Genomic DNA, 19,054 nt, shown 5'->3' with positions numbered 1-19,054 from the left:
TCCACATGCCGCAGAGCAATTAAGCCTGTGTGCCACAACTACTGAGCCTGCACTCTAGAGCCCACGAGCCACAACTACTGAAGGCCGCGCACCTATAGCCCGTGCTCTGCAACAAGAGAAGCCACCGCGATGAGAAGCCTGCACACCGCAACGAAGAGCTGCCCCTGCTTGCATGGTAGAGAATCCCATACAGACTATTAACAGATACAGAGCAAAAGGTTCACAGGAATTAGTTACATGTTGGTAGGTCTAGGTAATACATTTTTGTGTAACCTAACTTGACAGGTAAAAAGAATTTTTAAAACCATGGGAATCTCTGTCCTTTGGGAATATTATAACTACCTATCCATACAAGAAAAACCGCACTGGCAACCACACCTCAATCTTCACAAAATAATCTAAATTTTAAAAAAATAGACAATTCCTCATTTTAAAAATAAATTTAATTATTAATTCAGCCAATTTAATTCTTATGTGTCTGTTCTTGAACACAAGGCCAAACAAAAATACATTCTGGATAAATTCTAGCCTCAAATTTTTTTTTTGTTTTTTTGTTTGTTTGTTTATTTTTGTGATACACAGGCCTCTCACTGTTGTGGCCTCTCCCGTTGCGGAGCACAGGCTCTGGACGCACAGGCTCAGCGGCCATGGCTCACGGGCCCAGCAGCTTCACGGCATGTGGGATCCAGGGCACGAACCCGTGTCCCCTGCATCAGCAGGCGGACTCTCAACCACGGCGCCACCAGGGAAGCCCTAGCCTCAAATTTTAAACTAGATTAGGGGTCATTTGTGTATTCCATTTGTCAATCACCTAGTAAGAGCTTCCCTAAAGAAAAAGATCAAGCTATTCCAAGTACTTTTGATTAACACAAGCCCAAACACATTATCACCATCTCCCATCAGTGGGAAAGACAGTGGCTTTATTTTAGGATAAGGCACCAGTAAACAGGGGAAGGATTAAAGGGCAGAGAAGCCTCTAATCTAGTTCAGGCTATGTGACAGAAAAATCTGGCCTGAGAACACAAGAACAAAATATTTCTCTGAAGAAATTAGGTGAAAGGGAAAGAAACACTGACAAATAACATTCCTCTCTGCTTACTGTTTGAAGGGTTGCTTAAATTCTACCTGAATACTTGCAATACAGTTTTACACTGAAACATGTTCAACATATACCCAAGTTCAAGGATTCAATTTTATTTATCAAAATGCTATTTCAGAAAAACAAACAAATAAACAAGCATTGCAATGCATACATTTTACTCCTAAAAACAAGGGGCAAAATCTGATTTTGTTAAATTATCAGTGGATAAATAAACCTCCTTCCTTTAAATGATTACTACAGGTATCCTATATTCCTTTATAAACAGAATACTGATTCCAGTAAACATGCTTGTATAATATACCCACGACAGAAGAAAGACTACCTTAGTAAAACCTTTTTCAGGATATTTGTTTAAATGAAAGTTCTTCATGATTTTGAAAAAGTTTCAGGGTCAAACATAAAATCTCCAAACCACTGCAGGAAAGTTTATTCTTAACCTATGAGAAACGTAATTACAGTAAACCTTCAAAAAGTATTATATACATAAAAATAAAAACTAAAGGCTCTACCCAAAAGCAAAACATGCACTATGACTCTGTTTAAATGAAGTACAAGAACAGGCAAAACCAATCTCTAGTGATGGAGGTCAAGGTAGTAGTTGCCTTGGGGGAAGAGAGGTTAGTGACTAGGAAATAACAAGAGGGAGCCTTCTGGGATGTGGGAATATTTGATACGTAAATCCATCAAACTGTACATTTAGAATCCATGCACTTTCTTTCCTTTTCTGTAAAAAAAATCATATCTCAATTTTCCCTTAAGTTAAAATAAAAAAGAAATAAAGACCAAAAAACAAACAAACAAAAAAAAAACAACTAAAAGCTCTATCCTAAATAAAAGTAGGGATGCTATTCATGTTTGACAAGTTATTTTTTAAATGGGCAAGAAAAAATTAAATAATATATATCATTATAATCAAGAATCTTAAATATTATTTCAATTTCTGATGATTTTCTATACATTCTTAATGGTATCTATAAAAATGGCTTTTTTTTTGCGGTACACGGGCCTCTCACTGTTGTGGCCTCTCCTGTTGTGGAGCACAGCCTCCGCACGCACAGGCCCAGTGGCCATGGCTCATGGGCCCAGCCGCTCTGCGGCATGTGGGATCTTCCCGGACCGGGGCACGAACCCGTGTCCCCTGCATCGGCAGGCGGACTCTCAACCACTGCGCCACCAGGGAAGCCCTAAAAATGGCATTTTATTCCTACAGTCAGTCAAGCAAGAGTAATACCACTATAAGAAAACATAAAAATCACTACAAATATACTTGTGAGATGAAATATGTACAGCAAGATCAATGAGCTAAGAACAGTTTCTACATTAAAAAAATGACAATGAAAGTTACAGGAAATTCAAATTTCAGTGTCCATATACAAAATTTTATTGGAACATAGCCATCCTCACTATTTTACACTGTCTATGGTTGCTTCTGCACTGTAACAGCAAAGGAGAAAAGTCACAACAGAGACCATACGGCCCATAAAGTCTAAAATATTTAATATTTGGTCTTTATAGTAAAAGTTTGCTGACTCCTGCTATACAGCATTTAAAAGGAAAGGACTACCCATAGAATGAGAAAAAATATTTGCACATCACGTATCTAGATAAGGGTCTAGTATTCAAAATACATAAAGACCTCTTATAGCTCAACAATAAAAAGATAACCCAACTTAAAAATGGACAAAAAATTTAGTCTTTTCTCCAAAGAAGATATACAAATGGGTCAATAAGCACATGAAAAGATGCTTAACATCTTTAGTCATTAGGGAAATGTAGATCACAACCATGATGAGATACCACTTCCCATCCCTATGATGGCTATAATAAAAAAAGACATATATGTTGAAGAGGATGTGGAGAAATTAGAACCCTTACACATTGTTAGTGGGGTTGTAAAATGGTTGTAAAACTACTACCTCTGTAGCAGTTCCTTAAGAAGCTAAACAAAGTTAACATTTCACCCAGCAATTCCATTCCTAAGCATATACCCAAGAGAAGTAAAAACGTAAGTACACATAAAAACTTGTAAACAAATGTTCACAGTAGCATTATTCATTCATAATGGCCAATAAGCAGAAACAACTCTCAAATGTCCATCAACTGATGAATGGATAAACAATGGAAATACTATTCAGCCATAAAAAGCAATGAAGTACTGATACATAATACAACACTGATCAACCATGAAAACATGCTAAGTAAAAAAAGCCAGATATAAAATGTCACATAATGTATAATTCTATTTACATGAAATATCCAGAATAGACATATCCATAGAGACTGCAAGTAGGTTAATGGTTGCCAAGGCTGGGAGGGGAAGGGGTGGAAAGTGACTGCTAAGGGGTATGGGGTTTCTTTTGGGGGTGATATAAATATTCAGGAATTAAATACTGGTGATGACTGTACAACTTCATGAATATACTAAAAATTCCTGAAATGTATACTTTAAAAGGGTGAATTGTATGGTATGTGAATAATAATAGCTCAATAAAAAATTAAAATTTAAAAGAAAGGACTTATATGTATTAACACACAAAGCTCTCAAAACACTGCTGAGTTGGGGAAAAAAGCAATTTGCAAAAACATGAACAATATGAAACCATTTATGCTTTTTAAAAGTTATGTGTTTGGGCTTCCCTGGTGGTGCAGTGGTTGAGAGTCCGCCTGCCAATGCAGGGGACACGGGTTTGTGCCCCGGGGATCCCACATGCCGCAGAGCGGCTGGGCCCGTGAGCCATGGCCACTGAGCCTGTGCATCCGGAGGCTGTGCTCCGCAACGGGAGAGGCCACAACAGTGAGAGGCCCGCGTACCACACAAAAAAGTAATAATAATAATAAAAAAAAAAAGTTATGTGTTCAATGAAGACATATTACAGAAATATATCTTTAGCATTATCTATAATGCTCTACATTTTTTTTAACAAAGAGAGATATACATATGTATTCCTCAGGTAATTAAAAATAATTTTAAATGACAAAAAAAGTAAACAATTACTTAAACAGGCCATTCACAAAAGAATTACAAGGGACTTAAAAGCACATAAAAGAATAAAAACAAACAAAAAGCAAATAAAAAGATGTTTATGAACTAATAACTAATAAATGCAGATTCAAACAAAATGAATAACCCACGATCAAACAAAATTCTTTAGAACCAGGATGATCCAATTTTCAGTGAGTAGACACAGAAGATCCTCAGCATTCAAAAGGGATGCATTCTGGAGAGACTTTTATTATGGGCCAGCAAAACCAAGGAAGAGGGCCTCACTGCTGGGGCCTCTTACTTCTATGCAGTACAGCTCCAAACGAAAGGGACAGTGTCATGCTCATCTGTGTATTTCCCGGGGCCTAGCAGTGTCTGACTCAACAGATGCTTTATAAGAATGTACTCTTCTTTTACTCTTTTCTTCCACATTTTCTACTCCCACATCTCCCTCCCTAATTATAATTCCCAAAGGAAACAGCCTTGAGTTGATTAGATAACACTAAAGTATAGTGTTTTTTATCTAGATAATCTCTAGGAAAGGTGGGAATCTGTATGTTAACAATCACCTTCAGTGATTAATACAACCTGGAAAGTTATGAAAACATTGTATAAAAAGAAAAATTTAATCTCAAGAGGAGCTAGTTTATCCCTAAAGAATTCCAGTTGGTACAAAGGACAGGAACTTCTGAATAGGAAAGGAATTTCTGAATAAGATATCTTCACTGCTCTATAACCTTGGATGAATTACTTAAACTTAATTTTATCTACTTCATTTATAAAAATGAGGATATTCCCTGTTTTGACAAAAATAAGATTGTGAGAATAAAATTATACATACTGACATTTATTAAATGTTAGTTTCTTTCCTTTTCTATTCTAGGAAATTATTTTTAGAGTAGAATTATAGGTCTATAAAGGTTGAAATCTTTCTTTGGGGAAAAACAATGGAAATTTTCTTGATTAAAACATATGTAATATGACACTGCCAGTAATGAATTGAGCAATCCTCAGACTTTTTGGAATTTTATTATATGACACCAAATGTGTTAATGGTAAATGTTATTTAGAAGTTATATCATCCAATTCTACCACTTTCATTTTATGTTGCAATCCAAATTAATTTTCATTCATACTGATTCTTCTCTTTGATCTCTTACTAGGCAAAGCCACAAAGAGAACCTCATATAGAATGGTACCACTTTAAAGTCTTTCCAAAACTGTGAAGATATGCTACATGTAATACTTTTTCATATAGTGGCCAATTAATATTAATGATAGATGTGAAAATGTAACTGAAGTCTCAATACTTGAGTTAGAATATAGAGAATCCTCTCTAGCTAATCATCAGAAACTGAAACTTCTGCCAAACCTGACCATCAATCTTTTCACAATTGAATAGTATAGCAAGTCCCATGGTAGTGCAAAGTAATTTACTCTTGAGTCATTACCATCAACTCTAATCATGTAGGAAATGATTTATCTGATTCATTAAATATCAGCAGTAGCATCTCTGCATTTCAGAAATAGTTACTGACACTAACAGCAAAAATAGGACTATTGATGTCTTCCTTCTCTTAGTGTCTGAATCACTAATAATTATCAGACACTTCCTAGAACTGAGGACTTAGCACCTCTGGTAAGTACTCAGAGAGGGAAAATACCTTAATATTTGAATAACTGACAATCTCCAGCTATATGAGATGCTTAATAGGTACTTGAAGAACAAATACAGAATAAATAAGCCTTGCTTCTTCTACAGCTTAATGGTAACATACATGAAAACCCACAAAATCCAAATTTAAAATAAACACATGTAAGCAAAATAAAGAAGCAAAGAGTTTTCTTAAATTACCTTATACCACAGTGCAAAGCATTACTAGTCCAGGAGATTTTTAGTATCTGGTGAACGTAAAAGACTAATGTAAGTTCAGGAAGAAAATAATTCTGGTTTATATAATGTATGTATTTATAATGTATATGTTTATACAATGTATATAATGCAATTAACAACTTACAGAAAAGGCAGGGGAAAAGAAGAACAATGGAAGAAGTAATACTTACACACAAAGGTCTCTACGTGTGTGCACAAGTCACCACATTTAGGACAGCGAAGCTGGTTTCCACCTTTCCCAGAATTCCCAGAGCCTGACTTCTTACTGCTTCCCTCACTTGCTGATTTCTAATGTTTGTGGAAGAAAAAAAAAAAAGAAAGAGTCAATTATTACTTTCAGGCAACCACCATGTAACTTAAGTATAAACAATATTGTTTGTAATCTTATAATTTTTACAATTTTTAGAATGGAATTATTAGTATAATTTATATCTCTACTATCACTGGTGTAAAAAAAATAAAATCAGTTCTAGTAAACACATATATTTACTGCATTCCTTCTTTACATGGTATGTGCCAGCACGTGTAATAATTAGCTTTTCTACAATGGCAATCAATAAACACTAAGGGAAAAAAATCAATAAGCACTAGTAACTTAAAAAAAGTTACTATAGGTAAAAAAGTACATTTCAATGAAATTGAATCAGCAGTTATTATGTTGGCAAGTAGTGACTCAACTTTCTTGAATCTAACTTTTATCATCTCTAAAATGGGGATAATTTCACCTACTTTAGAGGGAGGGTCATTGTTAGGATTAAGTGTGGATATGAAAGCATCTAGCATTTTGTCTCATATATTAATAACTCAAGTGTTAGTCAAATTCACATAATAAAAAAAACTGATAACTCACTGACCTAATACAATCACCAATCATCTACTTGCTAGCTACACAGTAGCCTAACATTAAGTCATACAGATATCTAAGATTTTTAGGTAGAGGATGAAGTAAGGTTTATACTATCATGAGTTGTAAGACCTGTGTGGAATCAGAAAATGATGGTTATTCCCAATCCAACCAACCATGAGACTGATTACATAGATTTTTTTTTATTGGAGTATAATTCCTTTAGAATGTTGTGTTAGTTTCTGCTGTACAATGAAATGAATCAGCTATATATATAAATATACCCCCTCCCCATACGTGGGAGAGGCGAGAAGATGGCGGAAGAGTAAGACGCGGGGATCACCTTCCTCCTCACAGATACATCAGAAATACATCTACACGTGGAACTTCTCCTATAGAACACCCACCGAACGCTGGCAGAAGACCTCAGACCTCCCAAAAGGCAAGAAACTCCCCATATACCCCCTCTGTCTTGGACCTCCCTCCCAACCTCCTCCATCTAGGTGGTCACAGAACATTGAGCTGAGCTTCCTGTGCTTTATGGAATGTTCCCACTAGCTATCTATTTTACGCATGGTAGTGTATATATGTCAATCCTAATCTCCCAATTCATCCCTCCCTCCTCTTCCCCACCTGTGTCCACATGTCCGTTCTCTACACCTTAATGAAGCTTCTTTACTGCTTTGGGGTGTTAGAAATTTTAACTACTGCTTACTAAGTGCAATGCTTATCAAACTATTTTATGGCTCAGACTGATAAACAAAATAAAAATATGTAAGGACTTCCCTGGTGGCACAGTGGTTAGAATCCGCCTGCCAACGTAGGCCACACGGGTTCGATCCCTGGTCCAGGAAGATCCCACATGCCGTGGAGCAACTAAGCCCGCGTACCACAAGTATGGATGCGCTCTAGAGCCCAACTACTGAGCCTGCAAGCCACAACTACTGAAGCCTGTACAACCAGTGCCTATGCTCTGCAACAAGAGAAGCCACAGCAGTGAGAACCCCATGCACCGCAACCAAAAGTAGCCCCCACTTGCCGCAACTAGAGAAAGCCCACGGGCAGCAACAAAGACCCAATGCAGCCAAAAAATAAATGAATAAATTTATTTTTTTTAAATATGTAAAATTCTTCAGATCATTTTATATATTTCACATTTCCTACAGAAAACATACAAACCAATGAAATATAGAGTAGTACTATTATATTTAATCGTTCAAATGAGGGAACTCAAATATGTGTATAGATGCCAATAAAGATAAAATACCTTATTTCCATCTCCAGAGCCATCTTTACTCATCCCATCTTTTGAAGCAAAGTATGCTGGTGTTTCTGTAAAGGCTCTAAAAGGAGCTCTTCGTAGAAGCTGAGTTTCAAAGGTCCCAAGCCTTCCTAAAACTGGTATATGAATGCGACCACAAGAAATACCTGAAAATACAATGAAATTTAGTCTACACATCAAATATTAACACACCTTTAATAAGTCCCCTGGGGACAGAAATCCCTCAAGCATAAAGGAGGTTGAAAAAGCTATAGTCTTCACAGCAGTAGTATAAACTGGTGACACCATCTTCAAAAACTGGCACGACCTGTGCTTTGGAAGTAAGGAAAGACCACCCAGGTCATAACAATGAATGGCTCTTTGAAGGTGTGAAAAATAAGTAGTTCAACATCTGCCTCACCTGTAGGGGAAAAAGGCCATTTATGTCCTATATCCTTATACTTCTTATATTATTTCTACCAATGAGAATAAACAATTGACGTGAACTCATCTGTCTCTTTGGTTATATGAGGGTAATATTTGCAACAATGGCAACAGATTTCAAATGTTCTTTTAAAAGTTATATGCTATTCATTAAATCACGTTTTAATAAAATATTTCAATCCTATAGAAAAGAGGAATATATTTCAATAGAAAAATATTGTGTAGCCACCATCCAGCTTTCAAACATTTTAACCTTTTGCCATATTTGAAGTTAAAATTCTTAGAAAAGACACAGGTTAATTACTGACTTATTTGGCACACTTTTTCTCTAAAAGACGAGGATAGTATTTTCAGCTTTGTGGGCCATATATGTAGTCTCAATCTCATTAATTCTCCCTGTAACATGAAAGCAAGTGTAAACAATATGTAAACAAATGGGTGTGGCTGGAGTTGTTCCATAGGGCCATTGTTTGCTGACTCCCGCTTTTTTGCATATAAATACAAAACAGGCCACCGAATAAATTATAGTCAATGGCAAAAGAGCCATACTCCAATAAGGCAGCATTTCCCAAGCTGGTCTTTAAAAGACTATTTCCTACACAAGAAAATTGAATGGTCATACAATAGGTTAAACAAAATTCCATAGACTCCAGTACCCTAGAGCTATTCAGAATCTTGCATAAGCTATAATGTACATTAATGAAACCCCAAGAAGGAAGTTTCCCAGCAGAGTGCTATTAGGAGGTAATAAACAACCAAGGGGTTAACACTTACATAAATTTAAGAAACTGGTTTTCCCTCCCTCATTTTATTCCCTGCAAAATTCACAACTCAGGACTTAAATTTTCATTCCCACACCTGTTAGGGCTTTTTTTTTTTTTTGGAGCACAGGCTCCGGACACGCAGGCCCAGCAGCCATGGCTCATGGGCCCAGCTGCTCTGCGGCATGTGGGATCCTCACAGACCTGGTCATGAACCCGCGTCCCCTGCATCGGCAGGCGGACTCTCAACCACTGCGCCACCAGGGAAGCCCTGTTAGGGCTTTTAAAAGATCAAGCACACATCACATGTATATATTGTATCCAAATGCAAAAACTGGTTTAAAATTATGTACGTCAAACAATTCAAAACTAATTGCTTAATTATATAACTTTTTTTTTAATGACTCCCATTTTCCAACACAATTTTGTACACTGTTAGAACTAGTTTCTTTACTTATCACCATAGGCCATCTCCAGTTCCACAAAGTACAAAAATGAACCCACCAAACTACTCAAGAAAGATACAAGAGGAAACAAATTTTCTCATTTCTATATGAATTCACAAAGAACACCAAAAAAGGATTATGACATCCCAGTCCCTAACCCAAAGAGTGTAAACTTTTGCTTAACACTATTAAGCTTGACTATTAATGAGGAAAAAATACAAACAAACAACTACATTTGATGTTTTCCTTCTAAGAAACATCTTCAAAAGACATTTCAAATTTTCTCAAGTGTAACATTTCCATTTTTTGCAGTAAATTATGTTAGCTATTACTCTCTCATTAGAATGAGATCTAAGGTAGTTTATGAAATTTAAGCTAAACATTAATGTTTTTCCAAGGACATAATATGATTTAAAGACTATGTCAATATAAAAAGCAAGTCTAGGGCTTCCCTGGTGGTGCAGTGGTTGAGAGCCTGCCTGCCGATGCAGGGGACACGGGTTCGTGCCCCAGTCCGGGAAGATCCCACATGCCGTGGAGCGGCTGGGCCCCTGAGCTATGGCCGCTGAGCCTGAGCGTCCGGAGCCTGTGCTCCGCAACGGGAGAGGCCACAACAGTGAGAGGCCCACGTACCGCAAAAAATAAATAAATAAATAAAAAGCAAGTCTAGAAAGTCATGGAGGAGAGGGATAGATGAAATCAAGAATGCAGAAAGTTGAATGCACCTTGAGGCTGGGTGACAGGTATTTTGGGGTTCAGTGTTCTATTTTGTGTGTGCTTGAAAACATCCATTATAAGTTAATATGAAAGGTAGCATAACACAATAATTTATTATAATTTATGTAACAAGGGTAACTTTTTAATTGAACCTTTATGATGTATTCACAAAGAAAACTACAATTGTAACAAGCTTTATGTGAAGCTATTTGTACTTGGATGTTTAGAACAAAACTTAGCCCTGAAGTATCAGATAGAGTGTATTATTTCCCACTTACATCTTTTAAAATAGTATTTAACAATTTATAATATCTAATATTATTAGAAAATAAGCTGAAAGGAAATTATCTTTGGGAATTTAAGAGAGATAAAAATTATGAACATGATCCTTTTAAAATCTACTTGAATAGAAAGAAAAAGTGTCTACCTTAAATAATTTATCAAGTAACATATGAAACCAATGCAACCATACAGTCACCACAGAAAATACTATCTGAGAAACATGTTCATATCATTAAAAAATCTAAATTTAAGAATTTCTTTGCTGGCCCTGATGGTATGGTACTGAAGAGCTGTTGTAATATTCCATTGATATAATCTAAGGGCTACACCAACAAGATACTATAAATACTAAACCTCTGGGTCTCAAACTTGGGCATGCATTAACTTGTTAAAACACAGGCTGCAGGGGATCTTGCCTGGTTCTGATTCAGAAGGTATGAGGTGGGACCCAAGAATGCATTTCTAACAAGTTCCCAGATGATGCTGATGCTGCTGGTTTGAGGACCCCCCTTTTTAAAACCACTGTACAAAACAATTTAAATGACCAGTCATTCACCAATCATATAAAATCCTCACAGAAATTATTGCAGCAACTCAATCAGTTTTTAAGCCTTTTTTGTGCCCTCTGGCAGGCTGGTGAAGCCTATTCAGAATGTTTTTAAATGTACAAAATAAAATACATAACATAGGAAACCAATTATCCTGAAATAGTTATCAAAATATTTTTTAAATATTCTTTTTCTGGGCTTCCCTGGTGGCACAGTGGTTGAGAATCTGCCTGCCAATGCAGGGGACACGGGTTCGAGCCCTGGTCTTGGAGGATCCCACATGCCGCGGAGCAGCTAGGCCCGTGAGCCACAACTACTGAGCCTGCGCGTCTAGAGCCTGTGCTCCACAACAAGAGAGGCCGCGATAGTGAGAGGCCTGCACACCACGATGAAGAGTGGCCCCCACTTGCCACAACTAGAGAAAGCCCTCGCACAGAAACAAAGACCCAAAACATCCAAAAATAGATAAATAAATTGGGGTTTAAAAATATATACATATTCTTTTTTTAACATCTTTATTGGAGTATAATTGCTTTACAATGGTGAGTTAGTTTCTGTTTTATAACAAAGTGAATCAGTTATACATATACATATGTCCCCATATCTCTTCCCTCTTGCATCTCCCTCCCTCCCACCCTCCCTGTCCCACCCCTCTAGGTGGTCACAAAGCACCGAGCTGATCTCCCTGTGCTATGTGGCTGCTTCCCACTAGCTATCTATTCTACATTTGGTAGTGTATATATGTCCATGCCAGTCTCTCACTTTGTCCCAGCTTACACTTCCCCCTCCTCGTATCCTCAAGTCCATTCCCTACTAGGTCTGTGTCTTTATTCCCGTCTTGCCCCTAGGTTCTTCATGACCATTTTTTTTTTTAGATTCCATATATACGCGTTAGTATACGGTATTTGTTTTACTCTTTAAAAATATTCTATTCTAACAAAATTAAATAAGATCTAACAGCTTTTAATGTAACTACCATGATTTCAAAGTAGTGGAAAGTATAAACAGTATTTTGAGATACCAGTAATGTAATGTGATATGAAAATATCTGTGATTTTTTTTAAAATATCTGTGCTTTTGATTGGTGACAAATCCACAGGTATTTCTAATACTACCGTGGTTTGTTGCCTACATTTATAATTGAAGGAAATGCTATATTTCACTCAGATTAGTGAAAATAAAGTTCAAAGAACCTCTGAATTCTACCCCTGTGCCCTTTGGAAGCCTGTGAACCAGGTGAAAAACCCCTAAAAGCCAAAAAGGGAAGTATTTATGTGAAGTATATTTCAAAAGAGTACTTGGCAGCAATGACAGAAGACAGTCAAAAGTTAAACCCCTTAAAAACTTCTGTCATAAGGATAAAGTTTTGAGTTTCAGAGCAGTTTTTAAAAAATATATATATTAGAATAAGGTACAACGATTTTAGGGCTATTAATAACTTGGAGGGTAATTTATTCAATTTCTAAATACTTTTTTTTTTTTTTTTTTTTTGTGTGTGGTACACGGGCCTCTCACTGTTGTGGCCTCTCCCGTTGCAGAGCACAGGCTCCGGACGCGCAGGCTCAGCGGCCATGGCTCACGGGCCCAGCCTCTCCGCGGCATGTGGGATCTTCCCAGACCGGGGCACGAACCCGTGTCTCCTACATCGGCAGGCGGACTCTCAACCACTGCGCCACCAGGGAAGCCCTCTAAATACTTGACTTCCTATATTCAATCTTGAACTAAGCATTCTCCAAAAACATACAAATGATTCAGCTTAAAAGATTAACCGATTTTTAAACTGCATTTTAGAAATAGAGCGAAAGAACTAATGAAAATTTAAAACTATATTTGTAGTGACAATATTTTAAGTGTGTAACAACTGATGAAATGGCAAATCAAGTTAAATGCTCTCTTAAACACCTGTCCTCTAACCTCCAACACAAAACGGAAACAAAATTCAACAGAAAATCGCAAACAATGCGGGCAACTTAGTAGATGCTTATTGCTTTTAATAATTTCAAATTTTTATTTTATGCCCAAGTTATTACTTCAGGAATACTGAATACTTCTTAATAAAGAAAAATAACATCACTCATATGATAGCTTTCCTCAGGTTTAAAAACGTTAGATAGGTTTTCACTAAGGCCTGCTGGTATGAAGATGAACGTGCCCAAGAAAAGAGAAATGTTCATTAGGAAATAGTGTGCTATTCTAGAAATAAAGATGCTCTATCATTTACTCACTTTGTCTTATTTAATTTGTATTGGATTTAACTACGAGAAAGGGGGAGGGAGGGAGGGGGAGAGAGAGGGGGGGGGGAGGGAGGGAGGAAGGGGGGGGAGGGAGGGAGGAAGGGGGGGGGGAGGGAGGGAGGAAGGGAGGGAGGGAATTAAAATCTAGCTAAAACTGTTAAGGTTGGCACATTATGTAACTATCATGAAAATTATGGATGCCCACCAACATGTTTGAGCATCTTCAAATCTTCATTTACACCGTCATGAGGTGACACCCTTTCAATGGACAAGAACAGAAAGCATCCAGAAATCAAGAGAGTTACACAGGATCACACAATTCTCACAGCCAAATTCAATCCAAGTATTGTCACTCAGAATTTTTTAAATGGAATTAAACATTTCTGAATGCATATATTTAGAATGCAAACTGACTGTTATATATGCAAAGTACATTTTTTAAAATATACATCAATATTGAAAACACCAGCAATTCAAATAGAAAAAATATTTTAAAATTTTACTTTACTATAGGTTTCATATTCAAAGAGAATAGTGAAGAAAAACACATTAAGTTGGATACACATAGCCCAACAGGAAAAGAAAACATATCCAGTGTCTAGTATGACAATTTATCAAATTAATTTTTCAAACTACCATTTAAAATTTTTAAAGTCTAACATGACAGATAAACCAATAGAAATAGAGAATAGCACTGTACTTCAGAGGAGCTCTGAAATCTCCCCTTTTATTCTTTTTTTTAATTACCTTTCAGTGTGTGTGTGTGGCGGGGGGGGTACGCGGGCCTCTCACTGCTGTGGCCTCTCCCTTTGCAGAGCACAGGCTCAGCGGCCATGGCTCACGTGCCCAGCCGGTCCGCGGCACGTGGGATCTTCCCGGACCGGGGCACGAACCCGTGTCCCCTACATTGGCAGACGAACTCTCAACCACTGTGCCACCAGGGAAGCCCTTCCCTTTTATTCTTAATTTACTGTACAAATTTCCTGTTAGAAGACTATATTGATGAAATTATTTTTATTTGTTTAAATTATGTTGCTGAAATTCTTAACTCTGTACATAAGAATAATAAACTAGCTAAAGTTCAATTCTGATTTTTCTTTCACCTCTCTTCCTCTTTCCAAGAACTCTAAATAAAAATAACCCTCTTCAAGGTTTTTCAGGCCTTAAAAAAATACATCTTTATATTCTTGTAGACTTACATATACTTTTAGAGTTTCTACCATGAAAACAAACATTTTATGTAATTTAGCTTTGGGAAGGTCTTAAATCCATGTGAAAACCATTTGCTGTTTCATTGTCATATAAAAATATTAAATTCTACAATGATATTGAGTAATGTCTCATATTTTAGGTTTAATTTACTCCTTTACAGTGAAAATTATGGTTTGGTATTTCTGAAAACCTCTAGTAAACTTGTTATTAACTGAGAAACAAATAGATAATTCCTAAATAAGTCATTAGTTTTTGCTGATTTACCTAATGATAGATTTAATTTTGAAAGATGTTGTTTTGAAAATTAAAATAAATAGCTGCACACTTCCTATAACTCATAGTTTTCAGGGACAATTGATAAGAGACAAAGAATGTTGTCAAAGAAGCCTTCCCTGCCCAAGGAGAACACACACATACCTTATACAGGCCCAGAAACAATATTATTCTTTGTCTATTCCTCTAAACTCGAAGATGAGGACTTATTCACCCCTCCATCTCCAGCACCAAAGCAGAGCCTGACACATAGTAGGCCCTCAACAAATTTGTCAAATAAATGAATTTAAATATCTGTCACTTTCGAGTGTTTGCAACACATATTCCTGGAATAGGGATGTCTACTTGTTCAGGATTAACAGTGTCCTAGGACTAAATTCACTCCTTTACATTTATGTACCATTTTACAAAATGCTTCTGCCCACACAACCTCATTGAATCCCTCTGTGAAATAAACTGTTGGAAAATAAACATTTAGTAAACTGTAAGGATTTTACAATGAAACTAAAAATTCGGAAAAGGGGGCTGTTTTTTTTTTCTAATCCAAAGATCGTAAACTGATAATCCAAAACAAAACGAATCTGTCTAGAAGTTAGTGATTATAACAGGATCTAGCGTCTTTGTCTGCTATTCATAGATTTAGGGAAGAGAAAAATGGTTTCTTTTCCGGAATCTCTTGGCTGAGGTTGCCACTCTTTCACAGCTCCTGATACACAGAAAGGAAAGGTAAACAAGCGCCACACTTAAAAAACTACTTGGGACTGTCACGTTAGGAAATCCAGCAAACGACTGACTCCTGCGGACACCTAAGCCCTTCAGAAACAATTTCTGCGGGAATTTCCATCTCCTCGGGCACTTTGCTGCGGCCCCCGAAATGCAGTGAGAGTCCGCTTTACGTCCCGGTGTGAGCGGCCGCACGACTGTGACACCGCGGCCCCCGCGCGGCCTGCGCCCGGGACGGCCCGCTAGGCGCCCCGCGGCCCCGGGGGGACCCCAACAGTGGCGGCTCCTCATCCGGGCCCTTCCCGCGGCCCGCGACAGGCCCAAGGGGAACCCGGCCGGGCTCCGGAAAAGGAGCCGCAACCAGGGGCGGCGGCAGTCACCTGCGGAGTGGGATCTGGGGACCCTTTTTAACCAACGGAGCACTGGGTGCCTCTTTCAGGGTTTCTGCGAAGCGACCACATTCTGGCCCCAAAGTCAGAGGGCCTGAAAGCGGGAGGGTGGGGGAGCCAGAGGGTTTCACTTCAAATGTGAGACCCAGCTGCTCCAGAGGTTGGCAGAGACCCAAGCCACGGAGAAAGAGGGGGTTGCCAGGCGAAGCGCCGAGCACCTCATCACACCCTCGGGATGGGAGAGGCCTCTCGCCCTCCCCGGGGTCCCCGCCGCCGCCGGCCGGGACACTGCTGGGTCAAGAGCTCAGGTGAGGGACTACTTCGTTACCTCTTGGCGCGGAGGCGAGCGAGGAGCTGATGAGCCTCGCGGCTGTGGCTCCGCAAGTACAAGCGCCAGAGCCCGACATCTCCGCGGGGCCTAGGCTGGGGCTTCGCCCCCTGCCGCCCTCCGGGTCTCAGCGGCCGTCTGCTACTCGCGGGGTTCGCTGGCTTTGCTCCGGACCGGAGAGTTCTAGAACCAGTGCAGATATCACCTGCCAAGCAGCAGTGCCTTCGCACTCTTCGTGCCCCACTGCCGTCTACTGAATAGACACCTAACACTCCCTCCCCTCCCCTTTCTCCTCCCCCCGCACCCTCCCCGCCTAGCGGGCTCAGCGGAGCTTGCGCGCGCCTGCGTCCTAGGCCTAAGGAGGGGGCGTGGGCACGCGCCGCGCGTGCGTGCGTGAGACACCGACATAGGCGAGGGGAAGGGGGCGGTGACCTAGGCGCCAATGAGCACGCTACGGCAGAAGGCCGACTCCCCCTCAAATGGAGAACGACAAGTCCCGACGCACAATTCTTCCGGAAGTAAAGTTTGCGATCGTCGCGGAGAGATGCATGCCGGGAGTTGTAGTCCCAGCTCGTAACAGTAAACTGTCATTTTCTACTGGTGGCTGGGAAGGTCAAAGTGAGACCGGTGGCATAGCCGGTCGCAGGAGGAGTCTTGAAAGCCGCCGATTCTGTAAGAGTCGATAAGTTCCTCCCCTCGGGGGTTCCCCATCCTGTGTTCCTTATCTTTTCCTTATCTTTGGTTTCCTGACTTGTGACATGGAAGTGGTGGTATTTTTTACCAAGTTCCTCAAGCAACAGCTGTTGGATGACAGCTCTCTTTCCTTGTTTTTTCAAGCCTAGTGGTGATGACTCTTCAGGCCGCTGCTAGTCCCTGGGTGCTTTACAATCCTCTGTCCGTTCCCTTAAACCTGAGCACACCCTGGTAAATAGTTACTTCATGAATCTCTCTTCTGTTACTCTTAGACCTCTGTTTGGCTGGTTCCTCTCTGGATATCTAAAGCAGATCAGGGCTTCCCTGGTGGCACAGTGTTTAAAAATCCACCTGCCAATGCAGGGGACACGGGTTCAAGCTCTGGGCCGGGAAGATCCCACATGCTGCAGAGCAACTAAGCCCGTGCACCACAACTACTGAGCTTGCACTCTAGAGCCTGTGAGCCACAACTACTGAAGCCTAGAGACCCATGCTCCGCAACAAGGGAAGCCACCGCAATGAGAAGCCCGCCCACAGCAACGAAGAGTAGCTCCTGCTTGCCACAATTAGAGAAAGCCCACAACGAAGACCCAACGCAGCCCAAAATAAATAAATTTGAAATAAATAAATAAAGCGGATCAACCATCTAGCTGACAAAGTGCAGGATGGTGAGATATGAATCATACTCTTTTCCCATCTGGGTTGGCACCAGACCGAGTATTTACTTTGTATATAGGATTCTCATAAACTCCAAAGCCCAGAGAAATTGCCAAGTGAGTTTGGATACCTTCGGTTCTGAGCTGGCGGAGGAGGGGGTGGGGACGGAGGGGGTGGGGGACGACGACACGCAAGCCAGAGTCAGTTATTTAGCCCTCTTCAGTCTTGGATCAGAGAAATGTGGCTTCTAGTTCCCCGGGTCTGGCCGTGAGAAGGGGCATTGGCCTTGGCCCAGACCACATAGGTTTTTTGTCTCTCTGGGTGCTGACTCCTGGTACTCCTTGAGCTTAAAGTGACAGAGACCAGAAGAGAGCCCAGGTCTTAACTCAGCTGCCTTCATGAATAGAATTTTGAGAGAACAGAGACTCTAAAATTCCAACTCTAAATAACTCTAAAACACAGTGTTTTCAAACTGTGTTCCTAGAATCCTTCAGAAGCCAAAGCTCTTTGGTGGGGGTGAGGGGACTAAGAGAGTGAACCTCCCCAAATCCTCCTCCAAGCCACCTCCAAAGTCAATCAGAGCAGCTCTGGTTTTATCTGTTTCATTTATTGCGGTTTCGTTTGAAAAAATAATCATGGGACTTCCCTGGCAGTCCAGTGGATAAGACTCCAGTCTCCCAATGCAGGGGGCCCGGGTTCAATCCCTGATCCAGGAACTAGATCCCACATGCATGCCACAGCTAAGAGTCCACATGCCACAGCTAAGAAGTCCAAGCCCGCATGCCACAACTGAAAGATCCTGCATGCCGCAACAAAGATCCAGCGTGCTGCAACTAAGACCCGGCGCAGACTAAATAAATAAATATATATATATATTTTTAAGAGAAAATATAGTTGTTCTGCCTTAAAACAATGTTTGAAAACCACTGATTCTAGGACAAACTTCTTGTAGCAGTAAGCTAAGCAGGTCACATGGACTCTTAACACCCAATTTAAATTTGTTTCATTCCACCCCACCTTCTATTTCAATTATATACACATTTTCTTCTATTATAGAAATTAAGAAGTTGGTTGCTAAAATCTGTAGATTACTATAAAGCAAGTGAATAAAAGCATTGTTAAGCCAAGGCTTATCTGGGGGCACCCCATGAAGCCTTCCCTTTCTCTGTCCATTCTAAAAACTTGACTTACTCATTCAGTCAACAAATATTTATTGAGTACCAATTACATGCCAGGCACTGAGGAAATAACATTGAACAAAAC

The 19,054-nt window shown here is 39.6% G+C and overlaps 1 protein-coding gene across 2 annotated transcripts in view; it reads right to left on the bottom strand.

The window, feature by feature from the left end:
• Positions 1–16,807, bottom strand: part of CLPX (caseinolytic mitochondrial matrix peptidase chaperone subunit X) — a 38,594-nt gene extending 21,787 nt beyond the window's left edge. Inside the window, exons 1-3 of one of the 2 annotated variants that reach the window (XM_059057724.2) lie at positions 16,442–16,807; positions 8,091–8,251; positions 6,150–6,267 (exon numbers count right to left, since the gene is read on the bottom strand). In XM_059057724.2, coding sequence (XP_058913707.1) covers positions 6,150–6,267; positions 8,091–8,251; positions 16,442–16,520 — 358 coding nt within the window. In that variant the 5' untranslated portion in view covers positions 16,521–16,807. The remainder of the gene's footprint in view (positions 1–6,149; positions 6,268–8,090; positions 8,252–16,441) is intronic. The other variant, XM_059057725.2, reaches the window with a different exon arrangement.
• Positions 16,808–19,054: the final 2,247 nt, after the last annotated feature.

The sequence above is a fragment of the Kogia breviceps genome, chromosome 3, assembly GCF_026419965.1.
Source record: "Kogia breviceps isolate mKogBre1 chromosome 3, mKogBre1 haplotype 1, whole genome shotgun sequence".
In the NCBI taxonomy this organism is placed as follows: Eukaryota; Metazoa; Chordata; class Mammalia; order Artiodactyla; family Physeteridae; genus Kogia; species Kogia breviceps.
This window is presented reverse-complemented; position numbering and strand designations above follow the sequence as displayed.